Raw genomic sequence first — 15,542 nt, 5'->3', positions numbered from 1 at the left:
AACCCACCATATTTCCAAACAATAATTCCATATCCTCTTGGCTGGTCTACCGCTTCGTCCTTGGCCCTGTTATCCCCCCCACACCCCACAGCTCCTTCGTTTCTCGAGCTCGCTCATTCTCACCCATGATCATGATCGTCGTTGTCGTCGTCATCATCATCAACATCATCACTGCCATTGTTACAGTCCCCTAGAACCTTCCACTCTCTAACCTGTCCGACTACTCCGCATGCCCATCATTAAGGACCATCTCCAGCACGATCTGCCCCCCCGGCACCTCCGGATGGCTCATACAAATCTTAACCGACGCCTTCGAGTCCTGTTCCGTCCCCACAGGCGGCTGCACACCAGCCAACCCGGCACCACCACCACCGCCCGGCCCGGTCCCCGTAGGTCCGCGGAACCCGTAATCCAAACAGCGTACATCCCGACCGGCAATGATCTGGCGCAGCCGTCCGTTTTCGGCGTTGCGCACCTCGACATAGTCGTCCGTGAAAAGCAGGAGGTACTGGCCAAACATGGTGGCGGCTTTGGCCTTTTTGTGCTTGCCCGAGTACTCCATGATGAGGGTGCGGGAGACCTCGCCGTGTTTGTCGACATAGACGGCACAGTCGCCGTAGGTGAGGAGGAATTCCTGGTCGTTAAGCTTGAACATGCCGAGCGGGTGGGGTTCCTTGATGCGCGAGGCGATGCTGCTGATGGCTGGCTGGCTGAGGTCGCGCGGGATGGACTGGGTAACCTTTTTGTCGAGGGTCAGGAGCTCAAAACCCTTGGAGGTCGCGACGGCGATGTAGGACTGGAAGAGGTTGAGGGAGAAGCAGTCGGTTGGGATGTAGAACTCGTCGTAGTCGCGGAATGACTCGGTGGCACCGTTGCCGCTGCGGCGGCCGCCGAAGAGGCGCGACCGCTTCTCGGTCGCCTTTTGGAACACGGGCTCGAGGACCTTGAAGGTGTTGTGCATGCCCTCCTTTCGCTTGTAAAACAAAAGCATCCTGTCCTTCATACGGGCAGTAGCGAAGAAGGCCACGTCCTTGGCGAGACGCTGCGGCGCCCGACGGGGGTTGTCGTGCGAGGGTGACGGGAAGTTCGACACCGGCGCGATCACGTCGAGCGGGTACGAGATGAGCGAGCGATCTGCGACTAGGAGGCACACCGAGAATTCCTCGAGCACGGCGATCTGCGTGACTTTGCTGATTTGCACCGACCGGGTCCAGCCCCGGGGGTTCGACGCCTCGGAGATGTAGACGCCGTAGTCGGTTCCCACGGCGATGAGCGACTTGCCAAACGAGGTGAAGGCGCATGCGCAGTTCACGGTCGCCCGTGATATGGGCGGCGGGCCTCTCCCTGGGCCAAATACCTGCTCCATCTCGCGAATGCCCCGGTCGAGCGGCGTGCCCCGGATCGACACAGTGGGCTGTCGTCCCATCAACGACGTTGAGTCGTATGCGAACGCGCTATCGGAAATGACACGGAGACGGAACGGCTCGGCGTTCTGAGCGTGAAGTGCCCGGGCATGCCTCGTCTTGGCCTCGATGATCGCCGAGCACCAGGACGCGCGTTCCTGGGCCGAAGCTGCATAGAGTGTGTACGTCTCGTGGCCAAGATGTTTGACCTTGAAGGGGTAGATAATCTTCCCGTCATCGGCACCAGCGGACGCCAGCCTGGTGACCGTGCTGAGAGACGAGATCGAGGAACCCGTCGCGGCATGTTCAAGCCCCGGCCGGTCGCCATTGGACGTCACTTTGTTGAGTTGCGTCCCAGACCCAGTGGCCGCTGTCGTCCTTGTCAAGGGCGCCGTCAAACTCTTCTGCTTAGCAACGGGATCGTCATTCATGCTCTCAAGGTAAAGCAGTGGCATAGGAATCGGCTGAAACATCGGGTTAGCAACAACACGGCGGCAGCCCAAGAGAAAAAGAGATGGTGTGTATATATCGTACCTCTTTGGACACATCGTATTTCTTTTCGTTTTTGCCGTCCTTGGAAGTGCCGGCCTTGGACAGGATGAAGTAGTGGTCGAAAAGCAGAGCGTGGGTGTCAACCCAACGGACACCCTTGGACCCTTGCCTCTGAAGGTCTCCTTGCTTCAGCAATTCTCGTCCCAGGTGGTCAAGGTTGAGGTTAATAGGCGGACGGTCGCCCTTGTCGTTTTTACCCCGCAACACGAGCATGGTCTGCAGCTCCAAGAGTTCAACCTTTCTCGTCATCTCGGCGACCTTCTCATCGCACTCGTGCGTCACCTTCTTGATTTCATCTAGCGCCCTCTCGAGGTTGGTCTTCTCTTCGCTCTCCCCCGGCATGTTCTTCTTCACCGTCTCGAGGAGCAGGCCGTACCGCTGTAGCCTGGTGATGGGCGCCTTGACGAACGTGGTCCACTCCAAACGCTTGGAGCGCTTGTGGTCCCGAACGACGTTGAGGAACTGGCCAAACAGCATGTTTTTGGTCGCCTCTCGCCTGATGATATACGAGGCATACGGGAACGCAGAGCAGTATTCGATGTAAATCGGCCGGGCTTTCCGGATCCACTCTCTAAACAGGTCGCTGAACCCCACGATCCAGGGACCCTGCTCCTGCTGACGGTACTTGAGTTGGGAGAGCAGATGCTCCTTGTTGATCTGCTGCACAGCATCGACTTTCCCAAATGCCGCGTCGAGGAACTTCTCCATCCGGTTCGACGGGATGATCGGTGGCTGCCAAACTCGGAGCCAGTCGCGGTACAGGAGCCGGATTACGTCCAGCTGGCCCATGTAATCCTCCTCGCCAGTGACGATCTCGTGCAGGACGTTCTGTCGCTCGACCTCCTTCTTGTGCTTCGACTTGATATCGTCCTTGGTCACGCCGTGGAATGTTGCCCAGTCGAGAACGACCACATCCTCCTCAGACATCATGTTGTCGAGGTTCACCTTCTTGAGAGTCCTGCCACAGTATTGCGAGTAACATCTCACAGGCATACCATTGTCGTGTAGTCGGGGCGCAATGCCTTCGTCCTCGTGGAGCTTCGGCGCATAGCATCCGGATCCGGTGAGCTGCCAGAGCACGCCCGAGAGCTGTCCGGCACCAAACTTGACCCATTCTTCGTCGGGCAGCAGGATGCCGGCAGCAAACATGGAATCCACTACTTTTGCGCTCAGGAGTTCCGCATCGGCTACGTTCATGGTCGGCACCTTGGCACAGAAAAGCTTGAGCACGCCTTCTTCAATCGTCTTCCGCTTGAGATCCGGTTCACCCTCTGCCATCTCGCGGATCCAGAACGTGATGCCGCTCAGCGCCCATGGCTCCCTGCAGCGCTTGATGTCCGTAGCCGTGAGTTTTGACGGAACGAACTTCTTTCTCCTGCCGGTAGGCAATGTGATCATGTCGTACGCGGCCATCGAAGACGGCGCTGCTCCCTCGTAGCCTTCGTAGGGAGCGTTCGTGCCCTGCTGATAAGCCTGCGATTGAGGATGGGACATGTGCTGTGACCGTCTACGGCTCTCCGAGGTGTCGGCTCGCGACGACCGGACTGGTGCTTGCACAGCGGGTGTGTTGCTATGACTCGAGTGGGATGTTGACTTCTCAACATGCTGCTGATCGACGACTTGTCCTTGGTACATTTCAGGGGTGTCAGGCGGGTACGGAAGCCCCGAGCCTCCACTGGTAGAGTAGTTGTTTTGGTGGTTTGACCGGACCGATGGTTGGGGGGAGAGATGCGAGGTCTCGTCTGGGGTCTGAGGTGGGATAGCGGGCAATGGGCGATTCGAAAGACCAGGGTGCCAAAACATTTGGTCATACGGGTAGTCCTCCTTGGACGGAGAATCACTCCCACTGTGCCGCGAGTGGAGGGAAACACGCTCATCGCCCTCGTCGAAGCTGAGACGATGAGGCTGTGGTGGAAGGAGACCACCAGTACCTCCGTAGTCGACCGATACATCCGGGTACGGGAGAAGCCCAGCACCCTGACCCTGAGGAGTGGGCAAGGGGCGAGGTGCATCTTGAGCATGCGACGAACTTGGGGGAGAGCCAACTTCGTTGCCGTAATTCAAGTTCCCGGCGTAACCACCACCGTACAGACCGAGGTCCATGCCGCCGTAATCGCTGTTTCCTGGGACACCCTGTTGCCCCAATTCTGGGGGGTGAGGAGAGGCCAACGGGGGTTCCTGCTGAGGCTGATCATGTGGCGACTGCTGCTGGGGTGGCTCTGATTGAGATGGTGTTTGCTGCTGTGGTGGTTGGGGGGTTGCGAGTGGCTCCATGTACGCGGGAAAAGTGATTCCACCAAACCGCCTATCATCCATATCGTCTTGCATCGCCATCAGCCCAGCCGCACCCTCGGGGTCACTCTCCTCCGAGTCCCATGTGTAGGTGGTATTGGTCGAAGCCCCTGTGTTGTCCACCGCGGAAGACCCATTGGACGGGTACCGGTTTACGCCAGGTTCTGACGTAGCCCGGGAAGAGGTGGAATTGTACCGCTGGGCTGTGTCCAAACCATTGTCAGTGGTTCCATTGGTATGATGCGGTTGTTGGTTATGAGAGGAGACGCCCAAATCCGAGACAATGTCTTGAATCAAGCTTTCTTGGGCGACTTGGAAATCGGATTCGGCGCCACCATTTGTCCTCCAGTCCGACGATCCCTCTGGAAGGTCCTCCAGGGGGCGGCTGGGGAGCGGCGCATTTGTCGGGTGCCTCTGGAGTTGGGAGGACGATTGCGAGTGATCTGGAGGAGACGGGGCCGGCGACGGCTGGGACCCCGAGCGAGAAATCCTGTTCGTAAATGAGTTCGGGTCGGGGGAGTAGTTCGGCCCAACGGGCATCTGAGTCTGCGCAGGATACGGCACTTGAGCGCTTGATACGGGATAGGCGGGTGTAGATGTTTGGCCAGCCGTAGCGTCGTTGCTCGGATAGGAAGACCCGGAATATTGCTGAGCAGTGTATCCGGCCGAGGGGTACGTAGGCTCATACAGCGGCGCACCAGCCGGAGACGTGGCTGATGGCACATACTGAGGGCTATGTAGTGCCGGCTCGTACCGCTGCGAGGTTGACGGAGTTGTTGCCGAGGTGGGTTGTGAGCCATAGCCGGATGGTGGTGGAGGGACATAGGCTGTAGATACATGAGGCACGGCAGGGGTGTTATAGTTGCCATAGCCATAGTTGGCGTAGCCAGCGACGGTCGAATGTCTCTGAGGCACGACGGCGTTCGTACTTGCGTAGGCAGCGGGGTTGTACGCCTGGGGCGTGTAGTTTGTGGGCGGGGTCGCATAGGTCGGGCTTGTCGCTGGCGTGTGCCTTACATTTTGCGCAGGGTGGTAAGGGAGCGATGCTGACTGCGAACGGGCAAACGACTGAGGATTGTAGGTCGAATGCGACGGGGGCGGCGGTGGTGGTTGTACCTGGTATTGCCGTTGATAACTTGCGGCGGCTGCGTTTTGAGGAACATAGCTGGCCCGGTTCGCGGCCGAGTGCGCGTCGAGGGGTGGACTGGTAATGAACAGCTCCTCATCGGCCCGGCCTGAGGCGCCCGTGTACAGCGGTTGGGACTGGGACCCGTGTTGGTCAAAGTATGTGGCGTCGTCGCCATTGTTGAAGCTCGGCCGTCGCGCTGGATATCCGGCGGGCGCTTGCGGAGCTGCGCCGACGGGATATTGTGCTGGCGGTATATGGCCGTACCGGCGCGAGTCGTCGCTACGGAATGACATGGTGGGCTAGTAGGGGCGGCAAAATGTACCCGGCCTGCCCTGTCGTGGGAGAAAGAAGCGTCCAGTGAGGTCGACGACAACCTAATTAGCAGGACCCGTACGAAGTAGACCCGTCGACCCGTGGACCTGTGGACCCGTGGACACACACGCGGGGTTGTCGCCGCAGTGAAAGCGCTCCAGCGGGGTCGCGTGCGGCCAAGATGGCTCAAAAATCAATCGCCCGCCTCATGCGAAATTCCGATTAGATGACAAAACGCCGTGTGCGCTCGAAATTATTCAGGACATGGGCTCGGTGGTTTTCGGAAGCTGACCAAACTCGGGTGGAAGTGAGGGCAGAAAGGTGCGAGGTGCTGTTACTCTGCAGGGTCGAGCGAAGGAGTGGAGCGCGCTGCTGTGCTGTGGAGGGCAGAAGGAACCTCACCAGCGCCCGTTTCAGACCCTGTCCAGGCCAGATACAGGTCGCCTTTCCTTGATGATTTGCACTTTTATTTTTATTCTTTTGCTCAGAATTTCGTCGCGTTAATTTCTGGTATTCAATGGAGAAGCACACTCGAGGCGCGAAGGCGTGGCCTAAGGCAAATGATGCCGTCGTGTGGTTTTCAAGGGTTCAGTTTGTTGCAATCCTTCAGACGGAGATGAGCGAGAGATGGAGTGGGCGATCACAGAGCCCAACGAGAAGTGGCGGCCAAAGCCACACTTTGCTTGAGGCTAAAGGGAAAGCCTGGTGGCCGCACGCGGCCAACTGCTAAGGCGGCCTGGGGTTCCGCAACAGCAAACCAAACAACCACCCCCTTGCTCGGCCAGCAACACGGGGCAAAGCGTGCCAAGCCCCACAGTTCGTCGGGATGCACAGTGTGGCGTCATCTTGAAATTGGATGAAACAACAACAGTTTCTCGAAATTGTTCTTTGGGGTTTCTGTCCAACCTGTCATCCTAGTTTTTGCATTGATGGTTTCCTGCTTATGGAGTTGACCGCGCAAATAGTAAATTTGCCAATGGACCGTTCTTGTTGCTCGCTGCGATCGCAAGAGACGGTCGTGAGCCTGTGCAGGGCCCCAACTCCTTGAAGTCCGGCAAGATGCAGGGGCTCGTTTATGGCTGTGGCCTCCCGAGATGCTGCGGCCGTTGGTTTCTCGAGGCCTTAAAATCCATTTTCAAGTTCATGACCCGACTATCGAGCATGACAGCAAAATCGTCTTTACGGAAACCGACCGGATTTGATTGATGCATATCCTGAATTACGGAGGGAACGAACGCCGACGAAAACGTCGACGAATGACTCGCGAATGGCCGTATCCCGTCTTTCTACATATGTAGTGTATATGCTTCCCCGGGATTAGGTCCTCATTGAATCTTGCTACCGTTTTTTTGAACCGTCCCGCCAAGTAGCCCCTGCGTGTCTTGAAGGTGGCGAGACACTACCCGTTTCGACATCGATGCCATCAGATTGTTTTCCCATCCTGTCACAGTCCCTCAAATCCACGGTCAAAGACGGGAAAATGACGGCATCCCATCGAATGCGAGTGCGGGGTCGTCGAAGCTCGGCGCTCCGTGTGAACCTCCCATAGCCCCACCTCCTAACAGCGAGCCACCCTCGGCTTCCGAGCTCAGGGAGCTTTATCAGCAACGCTTTTCAAGTTTCCTCCTGTGTTTCCCAAATACCTCGCTTCTATCTAAAGCAATCTGCCATATCCAATCCACCGAGTTCGTTTATACCCTTCTATACAACAATCAATCTCTCAAAATGGTCAAGGCTGGTACGTTCAAAAGCTTTCTTCACTCCGTCCCACCCGTCCAACGCATGCCCCGCGATGCCGCAGACGCACCGAGCCGCCCAGGTAGGGAGGACCACGCGGAACAAGAGGGCAATCAGGTTTCACCTCGCACCTTGACGGACACTTAACCACCGCATGGAGGGTGTCAGCCCGATCAAGGGTAGCCATCATACCCTGGCGGAGTGCATGGATGGACTGGGAGTGTTTGGGGGGACCTCGATTTTTTGGTCAATCGCTAACTTGCTCACTTCCAGTCGCTGTCGTCCGTGGTGACTCCAAGGTCACTGGCACCCTCGTTTTCGAGCAGGAGCAAGAGTCCGCCCCTACCACCATCACCTGGGACATTAGCGGCCACGATGCCAACGCTAAGCGTGGTGTGCACATCCACACTTTCGGTGACAACACCAACGGCTGCACCTCGGCCGGCCCCCACTGTATGCACCCTAGAACAGCTTCCGCCCCGGCTTCATTAGAGAATGGAGAGACCAATGCTAAGACACTTTGTTCATAGTCAACCCTCACGGCAAGACCCACGGTGCCCCGACTGATGAGACCCGCCACGTCGGTGACCTCGGCAACATCGAGACTGATGCCCAGGGCAACTCCAAGGGCTCCGTGAGCGACAAATTCATCAAGCTGATCGGCCCCGAGAGTGTTATTGGCGTATGATCGATCCCCATCCATTCTCGTACCTTCGAATAGTCAACCCTAAAACAAGATGCTGACCTCTATTCTAGCGTACCGTCGTTGTCCACGCCGGCACTGACGACCTCGGCAAGGGCGGCAACGAGGAGTCGCTCAAGACCGGCAACGCTGGCCCCCGTCCCGCCTGCGGTAAGATGATAAAACTGTTCTCTCTCAGACTCAAATTCCAGGGCTAACGTAATTTCTTAGGTGTCATCGGTATCTCGCAGTAAACATTCTTTCGCCTATAGTAGGTAGGGAGGAAAGAAAAAAGAAACAAACACAGGGTTATTGGTGAAGCCACTCGAGCTTGATAACGGTTGCCACATTGCGATTTCGCATGAAACTTTGCTCTGTCTTTAAAAGTCACTCTAAAGCTAGGTAGAAAAATAGAGCATCGACCGTAACGCCAATATCATGCGTCCAGCCAACCTGGAACCAACCCAGCATCAACGCAAGCTTCACTGAATTGGAGACGGGTGGATGACCTTAGAGTGCGGGGTAGCTACACATACAATGCAATGCACAGTGTGACCCAGAGACTTGCTCCGGGTTATATGCCCATACCGTACAGGACCAATGTTTCTAAGCAACCACTCGTGTGAGGAAACGTGAGCCAATTGGCAAAACTCAAGTCGAGAAGAGAACTCGGCGAGAGATGCATACTCGAGAGTTCTGTAGCACAAACCCAATTGTCCTGCAGCTTCCCTCGAGCTACCGGATACCTGCCGATGCTTGCTGGGTCCTCGAGGCAACCTAGGCGCCGGCTATCACGAGACTCGGATTTCTAGAAGTTGAACGATTCCCGTCGATATGCTGTGACGAGATAGCTTTAGATATAACCTTGATCATCCATTTGACTTGAAGCTGCGCCGAAGCTATTAGCCCCAACTTCGCAATTGAGTTCGACCATCACCTCAACCGAGTGGGGCACGTTCTGTTCTTTCAGGCGGTCTCGATGAGGTGTTGTTGGTGGGGAAGCCCCTGAACGTTCCATTTCCGGGGACAGCTTGCCTGTTCCCCACAGTCCGTACGAGACCAATCCAAATTCGCCTGGAAAGTTGTCAAAAAGGCCATTGCTCGCCTGAGGGAGGAGAGCTCCCTTAAACCCCACGAAACTGACCGACCCCAAGTTCGTGTTTCCTTCCTTCGATCACTTTCCCCTGTCGCCCTGTTATAGTGCGATCAAGGTAGGTCCGCAGTCTGCTTTCTCATGACAAAAGTCCTATTCCGGCTTCCACTCTTGCCGACCTCTCGAGATGGCTTTCCACTTGTTGCGGCCCAAGTCGAAGGTCCCACACCAGCCCGGTTCCCTCGAACCTTGATGGCGGGCACTTCGATTCAACACGCAACAAGGCACAACAACAGACGGTGCTGATGAGAGCCCCGCCTCAAGCACACTTGCGTTGCTATCCTCGAGCCATCCTCATACCCACGGGTCAGCACGGAATTTCCATGCTCGTGCCCCTCCACACCGACACAAATCCACTACTCAACGTAGTAGACTCCTAGCTGACGCAAAGTCCCCAGAGAACGTGCTCAGTTTCGACCTTTTTTTCCCTCCGCTTCCTTTCACCTTCTTTGCTACCCTTCCGTCGCTATGTCTATCCTCGCCAACGTTAAGTCGGTTCTCAGCGGCGATACCCTGGTGCTCACCAGCCCCAACAACCCCGCGGCCGAACGAACCCTCTCTCTCGCCTATGTCTCCGCCCCACGACTAAGCAAGGATGGCGATGAGCCGTACGCTTTCCAATCCCGGGACTTCTTGAGGAACTTGGTGGTTGGGAAGCAAGTCAAGTTCAGCGTTTCCTGTAAGTGGGTTAGGGGGAGGGGGGTTCTTTCAGTATATCTCGTTGCCTCCCTTGCGTTGTGCTGACCGGTCTGCAGACACTATCCCGAGCTCTGGCCGCGAATACGGAACCGCTCTGCTCCAGGATGGTACTCAACTCCCCGAGGCGATTGTCAAGGGCGGGTGGGTTAAGGTCAGGGAGGATGCTGGCCGGAAGGAAGAGTCGGAAGATGTCCTTGCGAAGATCGACAACTTGCGAGCTCTCGAAACACAAGCGAAGGATGAAAGCGCAGGCTTGCACGCTGGAACGGGCGGCGTCATTGAGGTTCAAAATGACTTGGGCGGCCCGGACTTCTTGAAGGAGTGGAAGGGCAAGACTGTGGACGGCATCGTGGAGCGTATTATCAGCGGTGACCGGCTTCTTATCCGTCTGCTTCTAACGGAGAAAAAGCACTGGCAGGTCATGACGCTTGTGGCGGGTGTCCGTACTCCCTCGACCGAGCGCGTCAACCAATCGAACGGACAGACCCAGCCGGCCGAAGAGTACGGCAACGAGGCGCGCGCCTTTGTTGAGCAACGGCTTCTCCAGCGCCAGATTCAAGTCAAGATCGTAGGCGCCAGCCCACAGGGCCAACTTGTTGGTGCCATCATCCACCCGCGCGGAAATATCGCCGAGTTTCTTCTGAAGGAGGGTCTCGCTCGGTGCAACGACTTCCACTCGACCCTGCTCGGTGCCGATATGGCTGCTCTCCGTGCGGCCGAAAAGGAGGCCCAAGCCGCTCGCCGTCGCCTACACAAGGCATTCGTCAGCAAGGCTACTAACAGCAAGGAGCAAGAAGCGACGGTCGCCAAGATCATCGGTGCCGATACCATCATCGTTCGGAGCAAGGCTGGCGATGAGAAGAGGATCAGCATCAGCAGCGTTCGCGGTCCCCGCACTGGCGAGGCTTCCGAGGCGCCTTTCAGGGACGAAGCGAAGGAGTTCTTGAGGAAAAAGCTCATTGGAAAGCATGTCCGGGTTCAGGTCGACGGCACCAAGCCTGCGAGTGACGATTTTGAGGCTCGTGAGGTGGCTACCATCACGCAGAATGGCAAGAACATTGGCTTGCAGCTCGTCCAAGAGGGATATGCCACAGTCATCCGGCATCGCAAAGACGACACCGATAGGGCATCTAACTATGACGAGCTGCTAGCCGCACAGGAGACTGCCAAGGAGGAGAAGAAGGGGATTTGGTCCGGCAAGCCGCCCAAGACCAGGCAGTTCGTGGACGTGTCGGAAAGCGTGCAAAAGGCCAAGATTCAACTATCGACTCTTGCCAGGCAACGCAAGGTCCCGGGTATCGTCGACTTCTGCAAATCTGGGTCTCGATTCACCATCTTGGTACCCCGCGAGGGCGCTAAGCTCACACTGGTGCTTGCTGGCATTCGCGCTCCCCGTTCCGGCCGGACGCCTCAGGAGAAAGGAGAACCTTTTGGACAAGAAGCTTTGGATCTTGCCAACAAACGGTGCAACCAAAGGGACTGTGAGATTGATGTTCACGACATCGACAAGGTCGGCGGGTTCATTGGCGATCTCTACGTAGGCCGGGAGAGTTTTGCAAAGGTCCTGGTTGAAGAAGGTCTCGCTTCTGTTCACAAGTACTCGGCCGAGAAGGCCGGGAATGCCCCTGAGCTGCTGGCTGCGCAAGACCGCGCGAAAGGGGCCCGCAAGGGACTGTGGCAGGACTGGGACCCATCCCAGGATGTCGAAGAGGAGGGTCAGGCGGCCGCGGGTGAAGCCGCCGCTGACGTCTCGACTACCATCGAGAAGAAGCCAGAGGACTACCGTGACGTTATCATCACCAACATCGACTCCAATGGCAGGATCAAGGTGCAGGAGATTGGCAGGGGCACCGATGCGCTCGAGTCTCTGATGGACCAGTTCCGGCAATTCCACCTGAACCCGACAAATAGCGCCGGCCTCAAGGATGCGCCCAAGGCCGGCGACTACGTGGCTGCGCAGTTCACGGAAGACGGTGAGTGGTACCGGGCGCGCATCCGGTCCAACGACCGTACCGCCAAGGTGGCCGAGGTCGTGTACATTGACTACGGCAACTCGGAGAGCCAGCCGTGGTCAAAACTCCGGCCCCTTTCGCAGGCGCAGTTCACCGTCCAGAAGCTTAAGCCCCAGGCCATCGACACACAGCTGTCATTTGCCCAACTCCCGGCGTCGCCCGACTATCTCCGTGATGCCATCAACTACCTGTACGACCTGACCGAGGGCAAGCGACTAGTGGCTTGCTTTGACTTCATTGACAACAAGGAGGGCCTGAGCTACGTGACGCTGTACGAGCAGAGACCCCAGGGGGCCGGCGCCGAGTCAATCAACCGCAAGATTGTCCTGGACGGACACGCGCTTGTGGCGCGTAAGCTCAAGGCGTGGGAGCGCAGCAAGGTCTTTGAGCCGGTGTTCAAGAACTTGCGGGAGGCTGAGGGCCAGGCCAAGGATGGGCGGCGCGGAATTTGGGAGTATGGCGACATCACGGAGGACTAAAGGGGCTCACATAGAATGAGAGTGAACTGAAATTCCGAGGCGTCAACTAGGGATGGGGGAAAGGAGGTGGGCAAAATAAAATAAAATGGGCTGGTTGGCATATCTGCGCATTTGACATTTTGACTTGACTTTCCCATCAAACCTTAATACTTATGAGCATGATCTCTCTTGAGGGCATACCTAGGCAAAATAAAAGCACTCGTTGGCGGTCTTGGCCTGTGAGCTCCCATGCATCGTGAAACTGGTACAGCTTTTCCGCCGCCGCGGAGGAGCCGCAACGGCTGCGGACCACTCATGATTCCCGGCTATTTTGAAGAGCGGTGGACCCCGTGCTCGCGAACCCGCAGCCCAATGCCCCCTCAAGTGGTATCCGTACATTGTCTGCATTGCCCAATCATGGTGTGGGATTTGTGGCACGCTTTTTCGCTCGCCGTGACAACCGTGGAAAGCGGGTTGGGGCAAACGGGCTGAGTAAGAGGATCCAGGCGATGAGGAACCCGGAGATGGAAGGTTCATCATGCTTGGGCTGGCTGGCTGGGAAAAGGCGGGAGGGGGCCTCGGGTGATGATTGAGCGGGATCGGCGGAGAATCGGAGAAGTATCGGACCGCGTGGGGGATGGGAGAGTTTGATTTCATAATTGATGTTCGAAGCTAACAAATCTTGTACAAATCGCTGCTGGCGAGGGACATAAGGCGACATGGATGGCAAACGGCACGGACGAGAACGGAAAAGACAGTTTGCCTTTGCTGTTTCAGTCCGCTGGCATAGTCATCGCCACCGCTTCCCGACGAATCCACGGCGCTATCTCTACACTTACTGAGTGACACAGCGGGAAAATACTGGTGCTTGATCCATGGGGACCGCTGCTCCAGTCCGGGTCTCAGTGGAAGAGAAAAAAAATGGAACCTTGAGAGTTGAGGTTGGGGGGACCCGCTCCTGCTTGGCGGCGGGGCACTTGCAGCGAAGCGCGCGGCGTCAAGGAGGGGCAAAGGGATGTCCGGCAGGGGCAGATGACGAGCCTGCCCCACGATGGGAGGCGAGAGATATTATCCGTCCAAGCCTAGATGTGTTTTAGGTCGTCCCCAACAACTTGATCCTTTCTTTCTGACAAACAACTGAAAAGTTTTGCAAACTTTCTCCTTCATTTTCGAATTGATTGCTTCGTTTTACGAGTGTACCGTTTTCGATTCGCACCGCCCATCATGTCTAACTCTCTCGAGCAACTCAAGGCCACTGGCACGGTGAGTCTCCGAGTTTACCCCACTATCGCGGTGGCCCTCGTTGGGGGGCAATTGCTTCGACCTTTTGGGCGCCACCTGCGAGGAGGGCATTTGGATCCCACGACTGAGGGTTATTTTGAGTCTGAAATGCATTTTACTGACTGTGCTGCTTTGACTACAGGTCGTCGTCAGTGACTCTGGTAAGTTAATATCGAGCCCTACGGATTGTCTTAGAAAAACCCCTCGCTAACGACTCCGTGCTAGGTGACTTTTCTTGTGAGTAGCTTTGTTCTCCTGCCTCCTACGACAAAACGACCATTCGCTCACCGCCTGTTATAGCCATTGGCAAGTACAAGCCTCAGGATGCCACCACCAACCCCTCCCTGATCCTCGCTGCTACCAAGAAGCCCGAGTACGCCGCGCTTCTGGACGCTGCCGTCGCCCAGGCCAAGACCAAGGGTGGCTCGATCGACCAACAGGTTGATGATGCCCTCGACAACCTCCTCGTCCAGTTCGGCACCAAGATTCTTGAGATTATCCCCGGCAAGGTTTCCACTGAGGTTGATGCCGCTTTCTCCTTCAGCACGAAGGCGTCCGTCGACAAGGCTCTCCACATCATCGAGGTACGTCGTGCTTTTTGACTGTACATTGGACTGCACATTGTGATCTCGGACGTCTGCTAACCACCCGTACCCAACAGCTCTACGAGAAGGCCGGTATCAGCAAGGACCGTGTCCTGATCAAGATTGCCTCGACATGGGAGGGTATCAAGGCCGCCGAGATCCTGCAGCGCGACCACGGCATCAACTGCAACTTGACCCTTATGTTCTCCCTCGTCCAGGCCATTGCTGCCGCTGAGGCCGGTGCCTTCCTCATCTCCCCCTTCGTCGGCCGTATCCTCGATTGGTTCAAGGCCGCCAACAAGAAGGAGTACGCCAAGGAGGAGGACCCGGGTGTTGCCAGCGTCAAGAGCATCTTCAACTACTACAAGAAGTACGGCTACAAGACCATTGTCATGGGCGCTTCGTTCCGCAACACTGGCGAGATCACTGAGCTCGCTGGCTGCGACTACCTGACCATCTCCGTAAGTTTTACTCGTCATGCCCCCGTGCAGCAATTTTGAAGCCCGAGGCTAACTGTGAAACAGCCTAACCTTCTCGAGGATCTCCTCAACTCCAGCGAGCCCGTCCCCAAGAAGCTCGACGCTTCCGGCGCCAGCGCGCTCGACATCCCGAAGAAGACCTACATTGCCGAGGAGGCCAACTTCCGCTTCGATTTCAACGAGGACCGGATGGCCGTCGAGAAGCTGCGCGAGGGTATCAGCAAGTTCGCTGCCGATGCCGTTACCCTCAAGGACATCATCAAGGCCAAGCTGCAGTAAGTGTGCCTTGGGTGTTAGTGAGGAGACGGGGATTTGGGAGAAGGAATTTCTTGGCGAATTGGGGTAATGAATCGTTTTCTTCGATTGCGCTCTATCTAGATTGAGGGGCGCGGCAAGCGAAGAGCAAAATGGATTTATCGTTTGCACTGGATTGCCTGGGCTGGGTTACGGCGCATGCAAAGCAAGCAAATGCTATACAGGACAAATTCAAATCAAGTTGACCAACTATTGCTTCGTTTTCACTGTCAGGGAGTTACTTGACCGAGGATTTTGGGCTGGTGTGGTGTGGTGTGGTCCATTGATCTCCATCTATGTAAGTGCATCTGGCATGACTCAGCGGCAAGTCTCGATGCATGCAGAGGCTTGCTCAGCGTTCTCAACACCAGAGGATGGAATCCCAATGTTCATGGGCTCCATCCACGTACACTAGATGAAATAGATCCCGAAATGGTAACCGAAAAGGAACGCTCTCCATGCCGCTCTTTCGTTT

At 56.5% G+C, this 15,542-nt stretch overlaps 4 protein-coding genes across 4 annotated transcripts; 3 read left to right on the top strand and 1 right to left on the bottom strand.

Annotated features, from left to right (window-relative positions):
• Positions 1-220: 220 nt before the first annotated feature.
• C8A04DRAFT_10425 (Rho1 guanine nucleotide exchange factor 3) lies at positions 221-5,669 on the bottom strand (the record flags this gene model as incomplete). The annotated part of the gene is made up of 2 exons (XM_062776577.1): positions 221-1,867; positions 1,938-5,669. 2 exons carry the CDS (start codon positions 5,667-5,669, stop codon positions 221-223), a joined length of 5,379 nt encoding a protein of 1,792 aa, XP_062639087.1.
• Positions 5,670-7,413: 1,744 nt separating this feature from the next.
• C8A04DRAFT_35530 (superoxide dismutase) lies at positions 7,414-8,361 on the top strand (the record flags this gene model as incomplete). Its single annotated transcript, XM_062783209.1, has 5 exons — positions 7,414-7,426; positions 7,699-7,878; positions 7,956-8,107; positions 8,182-8,278; positions 8,339-8,361. 5 exons carry the CDS (start codon positions 7,414-7,416, stop codon positions 8,359-8,361), a joined length of 465 nt encoding a protein of 154 aa, XP_062639086.1.
• Positions 8,362-9,728: 1,367 nt separating this feature from the next.
• C8A04DRAFT_35529 (uncharacterized protein) lies at positions 9,729-12,450 on the top strand (the record flags this gene model as incomplete). Its single annotated transcript, XM_062783208.1, has 2 exons — positions 9,729-9,939; positions 10,016-12,450. The coding sequence occupies 2 exons, from the start codon at positions 9,729-9,731 to the stop codon at positions 12,448-12,450; spliced, it is 2,646 nt and encodes an 881-aa protein (XP_062639085.1).
• Positions 12,451-13,653: 1,203 nt separating this feature from the next.
• On the top strand, positions 13,654-15,052 carry C8A04DRAFT_10348 (uncharacterized protein; the record flags this gene model as incomplete). Its single annotated transcript, XM_062776546.1, has 5 exons — positions 13,654-13,692; positions 13,853-13,871; positions 14,011-14,294; positions 14,372-14,755; positions 14,819-15,052. 5 exons carry the CDS (start codon positions 13,654-13,656, stop codon positions 15,050-15,052), a joined length of 960 nt encoding a protein of 319 aa, XP_062639084.1.
• Between the last annotated feature and the right edge of the window lie 490 nt (positions 15,053-15,542).

Source organism: Dichotomopilus funicola (genome assembly GCF_033296635.1).
Source record: "Dichotomopilus funicola strain CBS 141.50 unplaced genomic scaffold C8A04scaffold_13, whole genome shotgun sequence".
NCBI classification, from domain to species: Eukaryota; Fungi; Ascomycota; class Sordariomycetes; order Sordariales; family Chaetomiaceae; genus Dichotomopilus; species Dichotomopilus funicola.
The sequence above is the reverse complement of the archived record's forward strand: the minus strand, read 5'-3'. Positions and strand labels throughout refer to the sequence as shown.